At 48.7% G+C, this 17,514-nt stretch overlaps 1 protein-coding gene across 5 annotated transcripts in view; it reads right to left on the reverse strand.

Annotated features, from left to right (window-relative positions):
• Positions 1 to 17,514, reverse strand: part of Camkk2 (calcium/calmodulin dependent protein kinase kinase 2) — a 51,846-nt gene that overhangs the window by 19,414 nt on the left and 14,918 nt on the right. For 4 of the 5 annotated variants that reach the window (XM_052755346.1, XM_052755347.1, XM_052755343.1 and 1 more), the window contains exons 2-7: positions 14,927 to 15,451; positions 12,996 to 13,043; positions 11,354 to 11,407; positions 10,667 to 10,718; positions 7,785 to 7,918; positions 3,110 to 3,146 (exon numbers count right to left, since the gene is read on the reverse strand). In XM_052755346.1, coding sequence (XP_052611306.1) covers positions 3,110 to 3,146; positions 7,785 to 7,918; positions 10,667 to 10,718; positions 11,354 to 11,407; positions 12,996 to 13,043; positions 14,927 to 15,394 — 793 coding nt within the window. In that variant the 5' untranslated portion in view covers positions 15,395 to 15,451. The remainder of the gene's footprint in view (positions 1 to 3,109; positions 3,147 to 7,784; positions 7,919 to 10,666; positions 10,719 to 11,353; positions 11,408 to 12,995; positions 13,044 to 14,926; positions 15,452 to 17,514) is intronic. The other variant, XM_052755344.1, reaches the window with a different exon arrangement.

Raw genomic sequence — 17,514 nt, forward strand, 5'->3', positions numbered from 1 at the left:
TTGGGGCACAGTGTCTTGGCTGCTTTAATTGATATGGGAAGACCTGACCTAAATGTGGCCAGCACTTTTGGTACCAGGACACAGAGGAAAGAAAGCTACACGCCTCTGCTCGCCTGGCTTGCGGTCTCGATGGTAAGTTCCATCTACCTGTCGCTGTCACTGCTGATTCCTCTGCTGGTATCAGAACCAACTTTTTCAGGCTTCCAACACAGACTGAAGACCAGCTGGCCTACGGAAATCCTCCAGGCCGTGGGTGTCAGACTGGTACTGCTGAGGAACCCAGCCTCACAGGCTGAACAACCAACTATACGGTTCTCTCCAGTGTGAAAGCCATTGACCGTATAGATAAATCTACCACCGATATATATGTGTGTATGTGTGTACATGTACGTGTATATACGCGCACACACACACACACACACACACACACACACACACACACACACACACACACACACATACAGTCTATGGATTCCATTCTTCTAGAGACCCCTGACTAATATAGCCCTCTAGTCACACCAGGACCCAAGCAGATCTGCTCTTACTGTGATTACAAGTACTGGCTTTTCTTGCCTTGGTTATTTATATCTTAGCTTGCAACTTAAAAATTCCTCTACCTTGCTTCTCCCCACCCAAGCACCATAAATCGCCAGCCATGGAGGCAGCTGACCTATTCAAATGGGTCTGTATTTCAGTCACTGACAGTTCAGCCACTCTTGGGGTTGAGTGGTGGGTGGAAATTTCTGTTAGTTTTTTTGTGACTAGGAACTAAACTTTGGCCTCTTACATGCCACGCAAGTGCTCTGAGCTTCAGATTATTATTATTATTATTATTTTGATTTTTTTTCGAGACAGGGTTTCTCTGTTTTGTTTTGGTGCCTGTCCTGGATCTCACTCTGTAGCCCAGGCTGGCCTCGAACTCACAGAGATCCGCCTGCCTCTGCCTCCCGAGTGCTGGGATGAAAGGCGTGCGCCACCACCGCCCGGCCCTGCCTGAGTTGATGTGCACTGTGTGTGTAGGAGCCTGTGGAGGGCAGAAGGCATCAGATCACGGAAAACTGGAGTTTACAGGCGCTTGTGCGCCACTGGATGTGAGTGCCGAGGACCCAGCTTGGGTCCTCTGGCTGAGCCATGTCTCCAGCATGTGTTTTTCTTTTCATTTCTAGAATAGAGACGTCTCTACCCCTTTGAGCACCTGGCCTGCTGTTGCAAGACTCTTGCAGACACCCCCAGTCCTCTCTGCCCTTAGCACACACACGGCTGCGGCAGCAAAGTGTACGGATCCGCCATCCTATTCCACCAGCCCAGAGCTCCAGCTTCTCTCTCCATGAGAGGTCTATTATTTTTATTTTTTTGTTTTGTGCGGCGTTGATACGTCAACGCCTTTGCAGGACACTTAGGGGGTTACTCTGGGAATGTTCCGAGATGTTTCCTGAGAAACCTGGAAGGGGCAATGGATACGGCAGTGTTTGTTAAGTGAAAAACCTGCTCAGGCACAGCCTTTTGGGATTCAGAGTGAGAAAATTACTCTGGGAGTACCACTCTGGGCCCGAACAACTTTTCGAATTTTCTGATTTCCGCTGTACTTCATTAGATTTCACTGGCTTGCTTACCATGTCTTTGATTTGGCTCTATCTACAAACCATGCAAATTAGCATTTATTTAATGTTTTCTTTTTAAGTATTGTCATCTTTCCAAAACCAACACGCACGCGCGCGCGCACACACACACACACACACCCCGGGGGTGGAGGTTGTTGGGAACGGAATCCAGAATATCCAGACCTTGCACATCCGAGGCAAACACATACTACCTCTGAGCTAGCCTCATGTTTTCCTTTAAATTGACTCAAGTGTCTGATTCTTTTCCCCCACCTCTTCCTTTTTGAGACAGGGCCTCAGGGCTGGAGAGATGGCTCAGAGGATGGTTATGAGCACTGGCTGCTCTTGTAGAGGTCCTGAGTTCAATTCCCAGCAACCACATGGTGGCTCGCAACCATCTGTAATGAGATCTGGCGCCCTCTGCTGGCCATGCAGACACAGCACGCAGGCAGAACACTGTATACATAATTAATAAATCAATCTTAGAGACAGGGCCTCACGACACAGCCTCTGGATGACCTGACACTTGCTCTGTAGCCCAGGCTGGCCTGGAAATCACAGAGATAGGTCCTCCTGCCTCTGCCTCCTGAGTGCTAGGACTAAAGACATGTGCCATCATTCCTGACGCCCTCACCATTTGTTTACTTATTTATTTTTTGGTTTTTTCAAGACAGGGTTTCTCTGTGTAGCTTTGTGCCTTTCCTAGAACTCACTTGGTAACCCAGGCTGGCCTCGAACTCACAGAGATCTGCCTGCCTCTGCCTCCCGAGTGCTGGGATGAAAGGCGTGCGCCACCACCACCCAGCCGTCCTCACCATTTATAAATGAGGTCTCTGAAGACACACCTGAGCTTCTGTCTGTGAGCAGTACCCAGATCTCTGAGTGCCCGCCCCCAGGCTCCAGACGCCCCTCCATGGCTTCCCAAACTCACCATTCTTACCCCTGAGTCCTCTCCCTACTTATCTAGTGCCCCTCCCCTTTTAAGTTCTTAAAGCCTTGGGGCCTTTCCACCTGCTCTTCCCTCTGCCCCAAGCCTTTCCCCAGATGTAACACGGCCAAATCCCTGACATTCAGGTGTTAAATGGTCATCTCCTATAGGAAGTGGTCTGTCCACTTCCCCTGACATCACCTTAATTGATCACCCTTAATATATCTAAAGTTCATATGTATTCATCAACACTGTCTTTCCTGTCTGGGATATCAGCCGTACAGGTCTCTTTCTTATCACGCTATCTATCCTCAGGGCCTGTAACAGTTCTGGACGCACCACAGGTGCTCGAGAAAGGGCTGCAAATGAAGACACGGGAGATCCAGATGTTCAAAGTCCCAGCAAGAACTCCCTCCCAGGCCCTGCTTTAAGCCAGGCAGGCGGGCTCCTGTGGGGACCAGCTGGACCAGGAACGAGGCACCTGTCCTTGGTGGTTCCGGGGCTGCAGCTATGCGGAGGGGACGCCCGGGCATTGGCAAATGCAGCTACCTCAAGTGTGGATGGAGGAAAGCAGTCTTACCCATGTACAGATGGTCCTCGTTGGGGTCATCCAGGACCTGATGGCACAGCCGGCCAGTGACGGGAGCAAGGAGAGAAAGAACAGACATGAGCAAGAGGAAGTGGAAGTGTGTGATGGTGTGTGCGCCCACAGGGGGGCGCACTTCCCGTCCTTCCTCGTCAGGGAGGAAGACAGAAATTCCCAGAAGTGTCATAGCCAAGTCCACCTAGCCTCAAGGTCTGGGACACCCTGAAAAGAAGAACAGCGGGAAGGAGGAAATCCTCCCCAAAATGTCCCACACCTGGATGCCAATCCAGCCCATCTCCAAGGAACAGGTCCTGGTTTTGGGGTAAAAGTTGAACCCTGCCGGGAGATGGTGACACATGCCTTTAATCCCAGCACTCGGGAGGCAGAGCCAGGCGGATCTCTGAGAGTTGGAGGCCCAAAGCCTGGTCTACAGAGCGAGATCCAGGACAGGCACCAAAACGACACAGAGAAACCCCGTCTCAAAAAAACAAAAACAAAAAAAAAAGTTCAACCCTACTTGAACTCAAGCAGCCCCTCCATGAAGTGGACCCATACCTCCCCACCTTAGCAGGACATGTCTCCATGCCTGCTCCTGCCTCTGTCCAATGGGCAGGTCCCAAGATGTCCACCTTGATTGTCTTGGTGATGTCTCATACATGCTGGGCACATAGTAGGTACCGAAGAATGAATATATATACATACATTCATACACACACACACACACACACACACACACACACACACACACACACACCCCTGATATATAAACAAACAGAATGGCTGCTTGGTCCTGCTAAGTTGGGTGGAAAGATCGGATGCACAGGGTACTGGGGAGAAAATCAATCCCACTAGGACCCGGGCTACCTGCGGACCACGCACCTCGGGGCTTCCGCTAAGATGGCCAACTCCAGCATCGGAGAATGGAGATCAGAAATGGCATCAGGAAAGAGGGTAATAGCTTGCAGCTACTCTCTCGTTTTTGAGGAGAGGCCTGGACAAGACCCCAGGCTAGACTAGGCCTCCCATCTCTTCCACATGACTCACCTTCCCCAGCCACCCAAGATGCACAAGACTGCAGGTACAGCTGAGCAATCCATCTCAAGGGAAAGTTAGACCCAGGGTCCACCTAGAGTTCTGGAGCCTCTAGGCAAGAGTAATGGGCCCTAGGCAAGGGCAATGGGCCCTAGGCAAGGCTTGGCAACAGCATCCGCCATCTCCCATAGACAAGGATATGTTCCCCAAATATTGAGGCTCTGGGCCCTGACACACGATGTTCCTTTCCCTGCAATGTCCTTCTCTGTTGTCTCTGCTGACCAGGAAATGGCTGAGGCCACTTCAAAGATCACTTTCTCCACCACGTCTTCCAAGCCCCATTCAGATAGCCAAGACCATCCTTTCCCGGGTCAGTGACAAGCTGGGTCAGAGGTGCTCCAGACTGGATCTGCCTCTCCTGGAGATCCCCAAATCACCTCCAGGGGGGCTATTAAATGGAAACTATTTTTACTTTAAGACAACAGGGCTGGAGAGATGGCTCAGTAGTTAGGAACACTGGCTGCTCTTCCAAAGGTCCTGAGTTCAATTCCCAGCACCCACATCATCTATAATGGCATCTGGTGCCTTCTTCTGGCATGCAGGCATACATACACACAGAACACTGTATACATAATAAATACTAAAATAAAATAAAAAAAAAAAGACTAAGACAACATGGGCCTTTCCCACTCTCTTTCTCTACTTGCATCCAGGGTCCAGAAGGCACAAAATAGTATCACAGCAGGCTGAGGGCTAAAGCAGACCTAGAATCTAGATGCCTTTTAGTAAGCCAAATGGTTAATAAAAAAGAAAGAAAGAAAGAAAGAAAGAAAGAAAGAAAGGAAGGAAGAAAGGAAGAAAGAAAGAAAGAAAGAAAGAAAGAAAGAAAGAAAGAAAGAAAGAAAGAAAGAGAGAAAGAAAGAATAAGAACAACCAGAAGCAGTAAAAGTGTAAAAATAATTCTTCATTTTTTGTTTTGTTTTGTTTGTTTCAGAGCACAGACAACCCAGTCGGTAAAGCGCTTGCTTTACAAACACAAGGACGTCATTCCAGTCCCCGGAGCCCATAAGAAAGCTGGTGAGGGCTAGAGAGATGGCCCAGGGGTTAAGGGCATGCACGGTTCTTGCAGAGGACGGAGTTCCATTCCCAGCACCCACATCATACAGCTCACAACCACCTCGAATTCCAGTTCCAGGGGCTCTGACACCTCTGGCACCAGCAAGCATGTGCACATACCCTATCACACACACACACATGGCACACGCCTTTAATCCCAGCACTCGGGAGGCAGAGGTAGGCGGATCTCTGTGAGTTCGAGGCCAGCCTAAGCTACAGAGTGAGTTCCAGGAAAGGCGCAAAGCTACACAGAGAAATCTTGTCTCGAAAAACCAAATAAATAAATAAATCTTTTTTAAAAAGAGAAGCACAGTGGCATCTGCTTGTAATCCCAGTGCTGAGGACACAGAGACAGGTGGATACCTGGGGCTTGCTGGCCAGACAGACAGCCTAGTTGGCGAACGCTAGGCTAGTGAGAGACCCTAGCTCAAATAAACAAGGTGGACAGCACTTCCTGAGAATAGACATCCAAGACTGACTTCTGTTCTCCATGTGCAGGAACACACGTACACTCACCTACATAAATACACTCATGCACACACACAAACAAAATAGTTACTATTCATAAAAGATGTATTATTCTTGCTGGGCAGTGGTGGCGCACACCTTTAATCCCAGCACTCGGGAGGCAGAGGCAGGCAGATCCCTGAGTTTGAGGCCAGCCTGGTCTATAGAGTGAGTTCTAGGACAGCCAGGGCTACACAGAGAAACTCTGTCTCAAAAAACAAAAAACCAAAACCAAAATTATTCTTTATCACATATATTGTTTTTCTTTTTTTATATTTAAAATTTTTTTCTTATTCATTTTATACACCAACCCCAGATTCCCCTCTCATCCCTCCTCCCGCTCCCGGGCTATTACTTTTCAATGAATAAAATTTTGACAATTTACATTTTTGTTTTTTGGTTTTGTTTGTTTGTTTTGACACAGCATCTGTAACCCAGGCTGACCTTGAACGTCTGATTTTCTTGCCTCTACCTCCATCACTGGGATTACAGGTATGCACCACCATGTCCAGCTCTGGTTTCTATTTTAATACATATGAATAAGGGTAACCAATGAACAGCAGCACATTGAGGTCTGCTGAGGTCAAAACCGGTATGTCCCTTACAGGCTCATGTATGGAAGGCCCAGTCCCCAACTGGTATATTGTTCTGGGTGGTGGTAGAGCTAGGTGAATTCAAAGGCATGCATCTTGATATCTTCCCTGACTCCTGACACACACACACACACACACACACACACACACACACACACACACACACACTCTCTCTCTCTCTCTCTCTCTCTCTCTCTCTCTCTCTCTCTATCTATCTATCTATCTAACTATATCTCTATCTATCTATCTATCTATCATCTATCTTTATTATCTATCTATCTATCATCTCTCTATCTCTCATCTATCTCTATATCTCTATATCTATCTAATCTCATCTATCTATCTATCTATCTATCTATCTATCTATTTATCTATCTATCTACCTCCTTCCTAGGTTTCTGCTCTGCGTCAGCCTCAACACAATGACACCGGATGAACATGAACTATAAACAGCCTTGAGCTGAAATCAATCTTTCTTCCTATGAAGTTCTTTTCCAGGTATTTGCTACAGTGACTAAAAGCTAACACCAAGTTTTCCAGAATTTAAAGTGCATCGAGCCATCCTGAGACAAAAAAAAAAAAAAAAAAAAAAACAATCATGAGAACTGCTAAGCTGAAGCAGAGGTTGGCTAAATATAGGATGGGCTGAATCGAGCTCCTCCAGTGTTTATAAACGAAGGTTTACTGGAGCACAGTCATGACTTCTTACTGGTTTGTTTGTTTGTTTTTGAGGCAGGCTCTTGCTATGTAGCCCTGGCTGGCCTGGAATTCATTCTCTCTGCTGGGTCGCCCTCGAACTCAGAGAGATCTGACTCCTCCGCCTTCTGAGTGCTGGGATTAAAGGTGTGCTCCACTACACCCAGCACTACTGTTTTGCTTTGTTTAAGTTATTACTGTTACTGTTTAAATTATATCCTGTGTGTGTTTATACCACCACAGTGCAGACATGGAAGTCAGAGGACAACTTTGTGGAGACAGTTCTCCCTTCCACCTTTATGTGGGTTCCGGGGCTGGAACTCAGATCACCAGGCTTTCTTTCTTCCTCAGGCATCAAGGGCCTCTGCCCACTGAGCGGTCTCACAGGATTTCACTTGTTTGTATGGAGAGCTGCTTCTGTGTTCCAACTACCTGTGCATCTAGTAGAAAAACCCACCAGCTTCCAAGAGAAAGAAGTCGGTAAAGAACAAGCCTCGGAACTCTCAGCCTCAACTTTCGCATCTGTAAAATGGGGGTGATAAGCAGTCTTGAGGAAGTGACGGCAGCATGCAGCAACAGTGTGAGGGTATGTGAGGCAACAAGGTCCTCAGCCTTGAGGCAGCCTTCTACTGTGCCCTGACTCTCTAGGGATCTTAGCAATGAGGAGTTTAGATAGTAACAAAGCTGGGTGGGGCTAGGCCATCGGCCTCACCCTCCCTCCTCACCTCCACCAGCTTCACCACGTTGGGGTGGTCCAGCTTCTTGAGGATGGCGATTTCCTGGTACACCTGCTCGATGGGGCCCCTGGGCTGGATACAGCCCCCTGGAGCTGGGCGAGTCCCTCGGGGTGGGGGACGGCCTGTAGGAAGCACAGAGTTAGGGTAGAGACCTTCTGCAGAGGGCAGCTGCTAACGGGACAAAGGGCAAAGGACTTCTGGGAGCTGGGAGCAGCCTTCTTCTCTTCACGCTTCCCCCGCTACTAGAAATCAGGGAGACGGGAGTCCCGGCCCTCCTCCTGTTCACCCTGTCGATCCCTTTTTCTGGTCACATGCCCAACCCAAAAGGACCGAGGCTCACTAGTCTGGTTCAGCTATCTTAACGTTCCCAACATCCCAGGACTGCATAAACCAGGATGTGATGAGGCACCCCTGAAATCTTAGCACTTGGGAGGGAGAGGCAAGAAGACCAGACGTTCAAGGTCACCCTTGACGACACACAAAGTACAAGGCCAGTCTGAGTTACACCAGATGCTGTCTCAAAACAAAACAAACAAAAAAAATCAAAAACAAATCCTCCGGTAAATCAATCACTTCTCCTCTTTGGGATACAAGAGACAGAAACATGATCCCTCTCCTCAAGGCAGGAAATGGTACGGATGTACCAGAAAGCCAGAGAGAAGAAAAAAACGAAAAAAAACCACGAGTCGATGAGAGAAAAACGAGACAACTCTGCCAGGATGGCGTGTTACTCAGTCAGTCAGTTGTAAGAATGTGAACCCCAACTGTGAAAACCGCTGTATCCCACATCCTGGGTGAGGAAGCCTGTGAGGCTAGGCGGCACAGGACGCAGCTGTGACCAAGCCTGGGCCAGGACGAGGTGCAGATTCGGCTGTTGAAAAGGATGTGCAGGGAAGGGCGCTGAGGTAAGCCTCGGCCTGTAAAGCGACCACGGTGGGGGCCGGAGGAGTACCACACCTGTCAGCCATCACTCCGGGGGCTGAGCAGGAGGATCCACAGGTTGAGACCGGCCTTGTCTCAAAAACAAAAGCGAGGGCCAGACATGGTGGTAGCTGGGATTACAGGTGACTGCCACGTGGGCCCACCTGCAGCCTGGCTTTTATGTGGGTTCTGGGAATCCCAACTCCATCTTAACGCTTACATGGCAAGCTCTTTTTCCACTGAGCTAGCTCCCCAACTCTTGATATTATTTTATTTATTTATTTTTGAGGCAAGTCTTGCTCTCCTGAAGCTTTCTATGTAGACCAGGCTAGCCTTGAAATCACAGTCCCACCTACTTCTGCCTGCCAAGTGCTGGGCTTAAAGAAGTACGTTACCATGTCAGGCCCAATATGTGCTAAAAAAAAAAAATTCAACATTTTAAATGTGTGAGGTTCTGTTTGGTTGGTTGGTTGAGACAAGATTTCTCTGTACAGCCCTGGCTGTCCTGGAACTCACTCTGCAGACCAGGCTGGCCTCGAACTCATAGAGATCTGCCTGCCTCTGCCTCCCAAGTGCTGGGATTAAAGGGTGTACACCAACACCGCTCAACTTACTTTCTTTCTTTCTTTCTTTCTTTCTTTCTTTCTTTCTTTCTTTCAATTATTCTTCTTTCTCATGGGTGTGCTTTTATGAAACAGGGTCCCATGCAGCTGTGGCTGGCCTTGTATTCCCGATCCTCCCCCCTCCAGTTCCCGAGTGCTAGGGTTACAGGCACGTGCTCCATGCATGCGGATTATTTTTGCAGTTTTTAGGACCATCACCACTAGACAACTGCAGAACATTTTTGTGGCTCCTTCCAAAAATCTCATTCCTCCTCCTGCTGATCTTCTTTTGTTCTCATGGATTTGCATCCCGGTAGTTTTTAGAAACGGCATTATATTGTAAGTGACTCTGTGTGTCTGGCCTCTTTCACTTAACATGCTTTCAACCAAGTAACATCAGAAATTCGTGCCCTATGGTGGCTGAATACTAATCTACCAGATGGGTATACATTCTACTTACCCATCGGTTCAGGGCCACCAGGGATGTTTCCCCTGAACGGATATTGTGACTAGATAGCGGCCGCTAGCCACGGGCACGCACAAGCTTTTGTCTCTTTTTCTTTCTCTTGGATACTATGGAGAAGTTGCTGGGTCCGAAGGTGTGATGACTAATGTTAACTAAAAGAGTCTAGAATCCCCTGAGAGATGGCCCCTGGAGGATTATCTTGAGTACATTAATTGAGGTGGGAAGGCGGATCCACTGTGGGTGGCACCAATCCCTGGCTGGGATCCTGCAGCTGTGTTAGTGGAGAAAAGGAGCTAACACACTGCCCTTCATTCTTCTCTGCTTCTTGACTGTAGACACAATGTAACCAGCTGCCTCGAGCTCCCATCTGGCAGACATCCCAAGTATGAGCCAAAGTGAAGGATTTCATCCTAAAGCTGGTTTTGTTAGTCTTTTATCAGAACATCAGGAAGAGAAACTAAGACATATGGTAAGCTTTTTTTTAATTTATTTTGTTCATGTCCATGCTCAGCTTGCTTATTTATTTGTTTGTTTTTATTTATTTATATGCCACAGAATGAACGTGGAGGTCAGAGGGCACCTGGCAGGCGTCGCTTCTCTCCTACCCTGTGATCCCTGGGGATTTAAACTCAGATCATCAGGCTTGGTGGCAAGTGCCTTTACTGATCTTAGCCATCACTCTAGGCCTCAAATTCACCTTTTAAACTCTTAAATAAAAATGAATCAGGACCCATGACAAGAAGTTCAGCACTGCTCTCAGGGGAAGCTCTGTGCGGGATGTAGTGTCTTCCCCGCGGGTCTCTGCAGGACATCACGTTCACCCGGCTCTGTCCAATCTCATCTCAGCCCCCACACCTTAGGACACAGCCCACAACACTCACGTGGAAAGCCAGCCTGTCGGATCAGCTTCTTTTTGGACAGCACTTTCATTGCCTGCAGAAGGACAGACCACCCCCCCAAGTCCAGTTAATGGGAGCAGGGAGGGAGGCGACGAGGCTCTCTCCTCCTCCAGCCTCCCTCTGAGCTCCCAGGGCTCGGTGCCTCCAGGACAAGGCAGTGAGAGCCTAGTGACCGGCTGAGCAAGCTGGGCCTGGGCTGTGCGGAGACAAGACTCCTGGAGTTGTGCCATTGCCAACCCTGGAGGTTCCTGGTGAGCAGACCCAGCTGGGAACCCCTGAACTTCATGACTCCTGCCACTGAGTCAGACAACTGAGCCGGAGCGATGGGTCAAGAAGGGGTATGATGGCTACTTGCCCAGAGTCATGTTGGGCAAGTTAATGCATGTTAGAACCAGGGTTTGAACCTACACTGGACTGACCCCAAACCCTCAGCTACAAGGGCACGATGTCCATCTACTGCCTTGTTCTTGGGGCTATGGAAGAGGCAGAAAGGGCAGCTCAGAGCAAGGGTATGAAAGACACTTGCTCAGCCAATCCCTTCCCTGTCCCATTTCTCCACCTGTAAAATGGGGGCACCGCTCCCTTCTAAACGCCCTGACAGTAGAATGGGCGAACGCGTACCCGAACCGTGCTCGGAGCTGTCCTTCGGATGGGGATGGGGATACTCACGTAGTAAGTATTGTCATTCTCATTGTAAGCCAGCTTGACCACACCGTAGGAGCCCTGGAGAAAGGAGAGGCCTGTGACACAGTAGCCAGAGCAGCGCTCTGTGAACCGAGGGCTCTGACAGGCTACAGACTGCAGCTCACTGGGCCAGGGGACCCTGAGACTGCCTTCTGTCGGACTTTCCATTTCTGCAGTCTAAATCGGCTGCTAACATTTAAATGGAAGGAATTAATGTAAAAACCCAGGTTTGAAAAACCTGGAAGGAAAAAAAGAAAAAGAAAAAAAAAAAATACCCAGGCGGTGGAAGCGCACACCTTTAATCCCAGCACTTGGGAGGCAGAGGCAGGCGGATCTCTGTGAGTTCGAGGCCAGCCTGGTCTACAGAGTGAGACCCAGGACAGCCAAGGCTACACAGAGAAACCCTGTCAAGTAAGAAAGAAAAAGAAAGAAAGAAAGGAAGGAAGGAAGGAAGGAAGGAAGGAAGAAAGGAAGAAAGAAAGGACAGACAGACAGACCTGGGAAAGTCTGGCCAAACACAGACCTTATTTCCATACAAAAACAGTTTATCACAGACTCATCACGCCACCCCGCTCTCCTATCTAGCCCGCTTCACACACGGAGCCTCACTCCATGGCCTAGCAGTTGGCTTGGGCTATGTCTACAGTCAGTCTACCCTGGCCAGTGATATTACTAACTTCTCCTGTGAGCACTTCAGCTGTTAGCCCCTGCAATAATGCTAACAAAAATAAATGAAAAACAGATGGCAAGGTCTCTCATTAGGGGGAGGAGGGGAGTACCATTAACGGGACGGGCACTGTCACCATGGTAATTTAGGATTTCTCTGGAAGTTTTCTGAACTTTTGCAGAAACACATCTAATTTTAACATTAAATTTAAAATAAGTGAATACATGAGGTTTGGCGTGGTAGTGCACACTTTTAGTCCTAGCTCTTGGGAAGTAGAGGCAAGTGGATCTCTGTGAGTCTGAGGCCAGCCTGGTCTACATAGTAAGTCCTAATCTAGCCAGGACTACATAGTAAGACCATGTCTCAAAAAAGGTATTTTTTAAAATAAAATACCGTCTGGCTGGTGAGACGGCTCACTAGTTAAAATGCTGGCCACACAAATGTGACTTCAAATCCCAGCACTGACATAAAAAACGAGGTGTGGTATCGCACACCTATCATCCCAGTGCTGGGTCGGGGGTGGGTAACCACAGAAGAGCACCTGAGACCTGATGGCCAGCTAGTCCTGCCCAATCTATGAGCATCAGGTTCAGTGAAAGACCATGTCTCAAAGAATAAGGTGGAGAGGTACTGAGGAAAGACATGCTGACATCAAACTTTAGCCTACACACACACACACACACACACACACACACACACACACACACACGTGCACACACATGCATGCACACTTACACCCATGCACACACTTGCATACACACACATACATGTGCACATGCCCATACACACACACACACACACACACACACACAAGACCATGAACAGTAAACACTTTCACCCCACCAGCCTTGCCTCCAAAGGTCCCTCTCCTCTTCTCGCCCAGCCCTCCTGGTTCCCTCTGGAGTGTCAGGGACACTCCTGGTCAAGGTACAAAGGCAGCCCAACTTCTGGGCCATTTACCTTTCCAATTTCATCCTTCAGTGTATACTGATTCAGCTGCACACAGTCCTGGAAAGCAAGACAGGGCACAGGTGAGGTGACTCTCACAGGAGCTGAAGATGCCTGTGTCACAAATAAAGGGACACATGTAACCAGGATTCGAGTCCACAGAGAGTCCCAGCAGTTGGGAGGCAGAGGCAGGAGAATCCAGACTTCAAGGCCAGCGTTGGCTACTTGGCAAGCCTGAAGGTGACTGGAGCTATACGAGACCGGTTCAAAAACCAAAACAGTAATGACTACACAATCAGGAAACACCCTCACGCTCCCGCCCAAAACATCATTCTGCTTCTAGGACTACCCAAGAGAAATGATTTGGTATAAGAAGGAGCCGACAACAGCAAGCCATGCTGGATGAGCCTTTAATTCAGCCCGCAGGAGGCAGAGGCAGGTGAGGCCGAGGCCAGCCGGGATACAGTGAGATCTCATCTCAAATAAATAAATAAATAAATAAATAAGTAAAATAAATCAACCACGAATATATGTCCCTCGACGTCTGTAGGGGCTGGCTGCACAACCTTGAAGATACCAGGCATGCGAGTGCTCAAGTCCCTTCAAGACAATGGCACAGCACTGTGTTAGCACAGAATTTAACCTTTATACAGCCTCTCTCGGTTACATTTTGGCGCTAGGAAGTTGAGAAAGCCCTCCCGGTCTGGAGCTCACTATCTCGAGGCAGGCGGATCTCTGTGAGTTCGAGGCCAGCCTAGTCTACAGCGTGAGTTCCAGGAAAGGCGCAAAGCTACACAGAGAAACCCTGTCTCAAAAGACAACAACAACAAAAAGATATAACGTTGACATGTATGAAACTGTCAAAGAATAAATAAAAGACACCCTGTTAGAAAAATCTGACACTGGGCTGGAGAGATGGCTCAGTGGTTAAGAGCACTGGCCTTGAGCTTGCAATGATCCTCCTGTCTCCGCCTCCCGAGTTCTGGGATTACAGGTATACCCCATCACACCCAGCCCTCTTCGCTCACATCTTAACTCTTCTATTTTATCTCTGTTTGTGTGTGTGTGTGGAGGATGTCCCCACAGGACAGGAAAGGGCATCAGATCCTCCGGAGTTGGAGTTAAAGGTGACTGTGAGCCTCCAGGTGGGTGCTGGGAATAGAACTCGGGTCCTCTGTAGGGGTAGTCATCCTTCTTCCATTGAGCCATCTCTCCTGTTCCCAAACACACACTCTGAACCATTTCCAAGTCACTTATACATTTAATACCATGTCAGTGTTATGTAAGGCATTCGACTCTAGGCCTCGGAGGCAGTAACTATTTAAATTATCATTTAATGACAAGAAATAGCCCGCGTAGGCTCATAGAGTTGCAAATTTTTTTCTTCTGAATATTTTTCAAGGTTGGCTGGATCTGTAGCTATCGGGGCCAAGAGTGTACCCGATGGTGTGGATTAATCTCAAAATCATTATGCTGGAGAAGAAAACTGAGCTAAAAAAAAAAAAGAGCGCTCCGGCAATGAACCTGCTGACATAAAACCCTAGAACTTGCAAACTAATCTAAAACGTTATAAAAAGCGGTTCTGAATGCCAGGCATGGCGGCACACACCTGTACAATCTCAGCGTTCGAGAGGCTGAGGACAGAGGGTCATGGAAAGTTCAAAGCCAGCCTGAGCTACATAGTGAGATCCTGTCTCAAAGACGCAGTTCAAGCAGTGAAGAAGGGTGGTTCCTCCCTCAGCCTACAGGAGACACCCTCCCTCAGTCTGGACTGCGGGAAGCTTACCCAGGAGTGGTCAAAGAGAAAAATGAATGTTTGTGCAGCTGAAATGTGAAGGGATTGTATGTTCCGTTTCTTTTGAGACTTCATGCCCGTCTGTAGCCTCCACTGTCCTTCAGCTCATCCTCCCATCCCCACCTACCCCCCATCACAGCTCACGAACCTGCAAACCTGTGATGGAGACGTGGTGAGACTCCACTGTGGGCCGCCGGGGCATCCGGGGGGAGGACTGTGGGGAGCTGGATGGCGAGTAGGACAGGGATGGGCAGATGCAGCGTCCATTCATGTCCAGGCTGCTGCCGGAGGCTGGCCCACCCTGGGACCGCTCCTGCAGGGACATCTTGCGACCAGAAAGTAGAGGCCGTGCCTCAGATTCCGAGGCATCCAGGGGCAGTTCCTGGTCCTCAGCCTCCAGAGGCTGGTCCCGGGCCAGGCTGAGGTCCACACCCTGGCCTGGCTCACACTCGGTAACCACAATGAAGGATTCCATGCCCAAGTGGATGCTTAAGGACGAGAGTCCCCGCAGGGCCTCGCAGGGCTTCTGGCTTTCCCGGCTGAGACCCCCGCTTCCCAGTTCATCCTGGGGGGCCGCCCGGTCGCTGGTGGGCTGGCTAGAGACACATGATGACATGGTGTGTGTACCGACTTCATCCGCCAGGCCGGGGCACTTCCATGGGCAGCACGGCTGCTGTAGAAAGGGAGAAAGGGTCAGCCAGGCAGGGACAGGAAAATGAGTTGCTCCTCTGGACCAGGCTAGTGTCTGCTTTGTGTCTCCTTGAAACTTGCAGCCCAGCATGGCGGTGTAACCCTTGGGAAGCTGAGGCAGGAATACCACCAGGAATTAAAGACCAGCCTGGGCTACATAGTATGCTCCAGGCTAGCCTGAGCTACAGAGCAAGACTCTGTCTCAAAATAAAAAAAAAAATAAAATAAATGTGCAGCCAGTTGCGGTGGTACATTCCTATAATCCCAGCCCTCAGAAGGTAGGAAGAGGAGTTCAAGACCTGCCTGGACTATACAACGAGAGCTGTATTTGAAAAAAGAAACTATTGCAAAATAAGACGTGATATGATCTCCCAGTCCATGAAAAAAAAATGTATTCTTTGAAGGTTGGAGAGAATGTTCCATGATTAAGAATTAAGAACACTTGCTACTCTTCAAGAAGACCTGCTAGAGAGATGGCTCAGAGGTTAAGAGCACTGACTGTTCTTCCAGAGGCCCTGAGTTCAATTCCCAGCAATCACATGGAGGCTCACAACCATCTGTAATGAGATCTGGTGCCCTCTTCTGGCCTACAGTCATATATGCTGTATACCTAATAAATAAATAAATCTTAAAAAAAAAAGAAGAAGAAGACCTGGGTTTGATTCCCAATACTACACCCATATGGTAGCTTATAACATCGGTAACTCCAATTCTATGGGGAACTGATACCCTCTTCTGATCTCCAAGGACATCAGGCACACACGAGGTGCACAGAAATATATATAGGCAAAAGCATTCACACACATTAAAAAAAAAAAAAAGCAATGTACTCTTCGCATACCTTCTCACACACCATGACAAGGAACCCAAATTCAATTCCTATAGGAAACAAGTATAAGGAGCCCCAAGAGATTCCCTATGGGCCCTAATAGGATTGGCAGCTACGGGCAGTTCCGCTCAGGGGGGGTCTGGGTCTACCACTGCCTGAATCCCCAATCCCCACTTTTCTTTCCATCAAGCAAGAATCTACGGGGGGCTGAACAGTAGCTCAGTCAGTGGCGGTCAGCTGGCCTTGCATACAACTGGGTTTGATCCCCAGCACCACGTACAATAGCGTGGCGGACCACGTACAATAGCATGGTGGACCACGTTCAATAGCGTGGCGGACCACGTACAATAATAGCATGGGGGACCGGGCTGGAGAGATGGCTCAGAGGTTAAGAGCACTGACTGTTCTTCCAGAGGTCCTGAGTTCAATTCCCAGCAACCACATGGTGGCTCACAACCATCTGTAATGAGATCTGGTGCCCTCTTCTGGCCTGCAGGCATACATGCAGGCAGAACACTGTATGCATAATAAATAAATAAATATTTAAAAAAAAAAAAAAAAAAAAAAAAAAAAAAAAAAAAAATAGCATGGGGGACCACGTACAATAGCATGGGGGACCATGTTCAATAGCATGGGGGACCATGTTCAATAGCATGGGGGACCACGTACTACAGCATGGTGGGACAGCCTGTAATCCCAGCACTTGGAAGTGGAGGCAGGAGATCAGAAATTCAACGTCATGTACTTAAACTACATAATGAAATTTGAGGTCAGCTTGAAATACATGAGACTCTGTCATCAAGAGAGAGAGAGAGAGAGGGAGGGAGGGAGAGGGAGAGGGAGAGGGAGAGGGAGAGGGAGAGGGAGAGGGAGAGGGAGAGGGAGAGGGAGAGAGAGCCAGGCATGGTGGTTTACACCTTTAATCCCAGAGGCAGAGGCAGGCAAACCTCTGAGCATGAAGCCAGACTGGTCTATACAGCAAGTCCCAGGACAGCCAAGGCCATAGAGAGAACCTGTCTCAGGAGAGAGAGAATATTAAGTGAGGTCTCTTGATTTTTTGATATGTGTAGGAATGTGTATGAGTTCACATGTGTATACGTGTATGTTCAGAGGTCAGAGGTCAACCTCAGTTGTCAAAGAACAGTTGTCAAAGAACCTTTCCACCTGGCCAGTGGTGTGGCACACACCTTTAATCCCAGCACTCAGAGAAACCCTGT

Source organism: Peromyscus californicus, unplaced genomic scaffold (assembly GCF_007827085.1).
Source record: "Peromyscus californicus insignis strain IS unplaced genomic scaffold, ASM782708v3 Scaffold_2__1_contigs__length_46816999, whole genome shotgun sequence".
In the NCBI taxonomy this organism is placed as follows: Eukaryota; Metazoa; Chordata; class Mammalia; order Rodentia; family Cricetidae; genus Peromyscus; species Peromyscus californicus.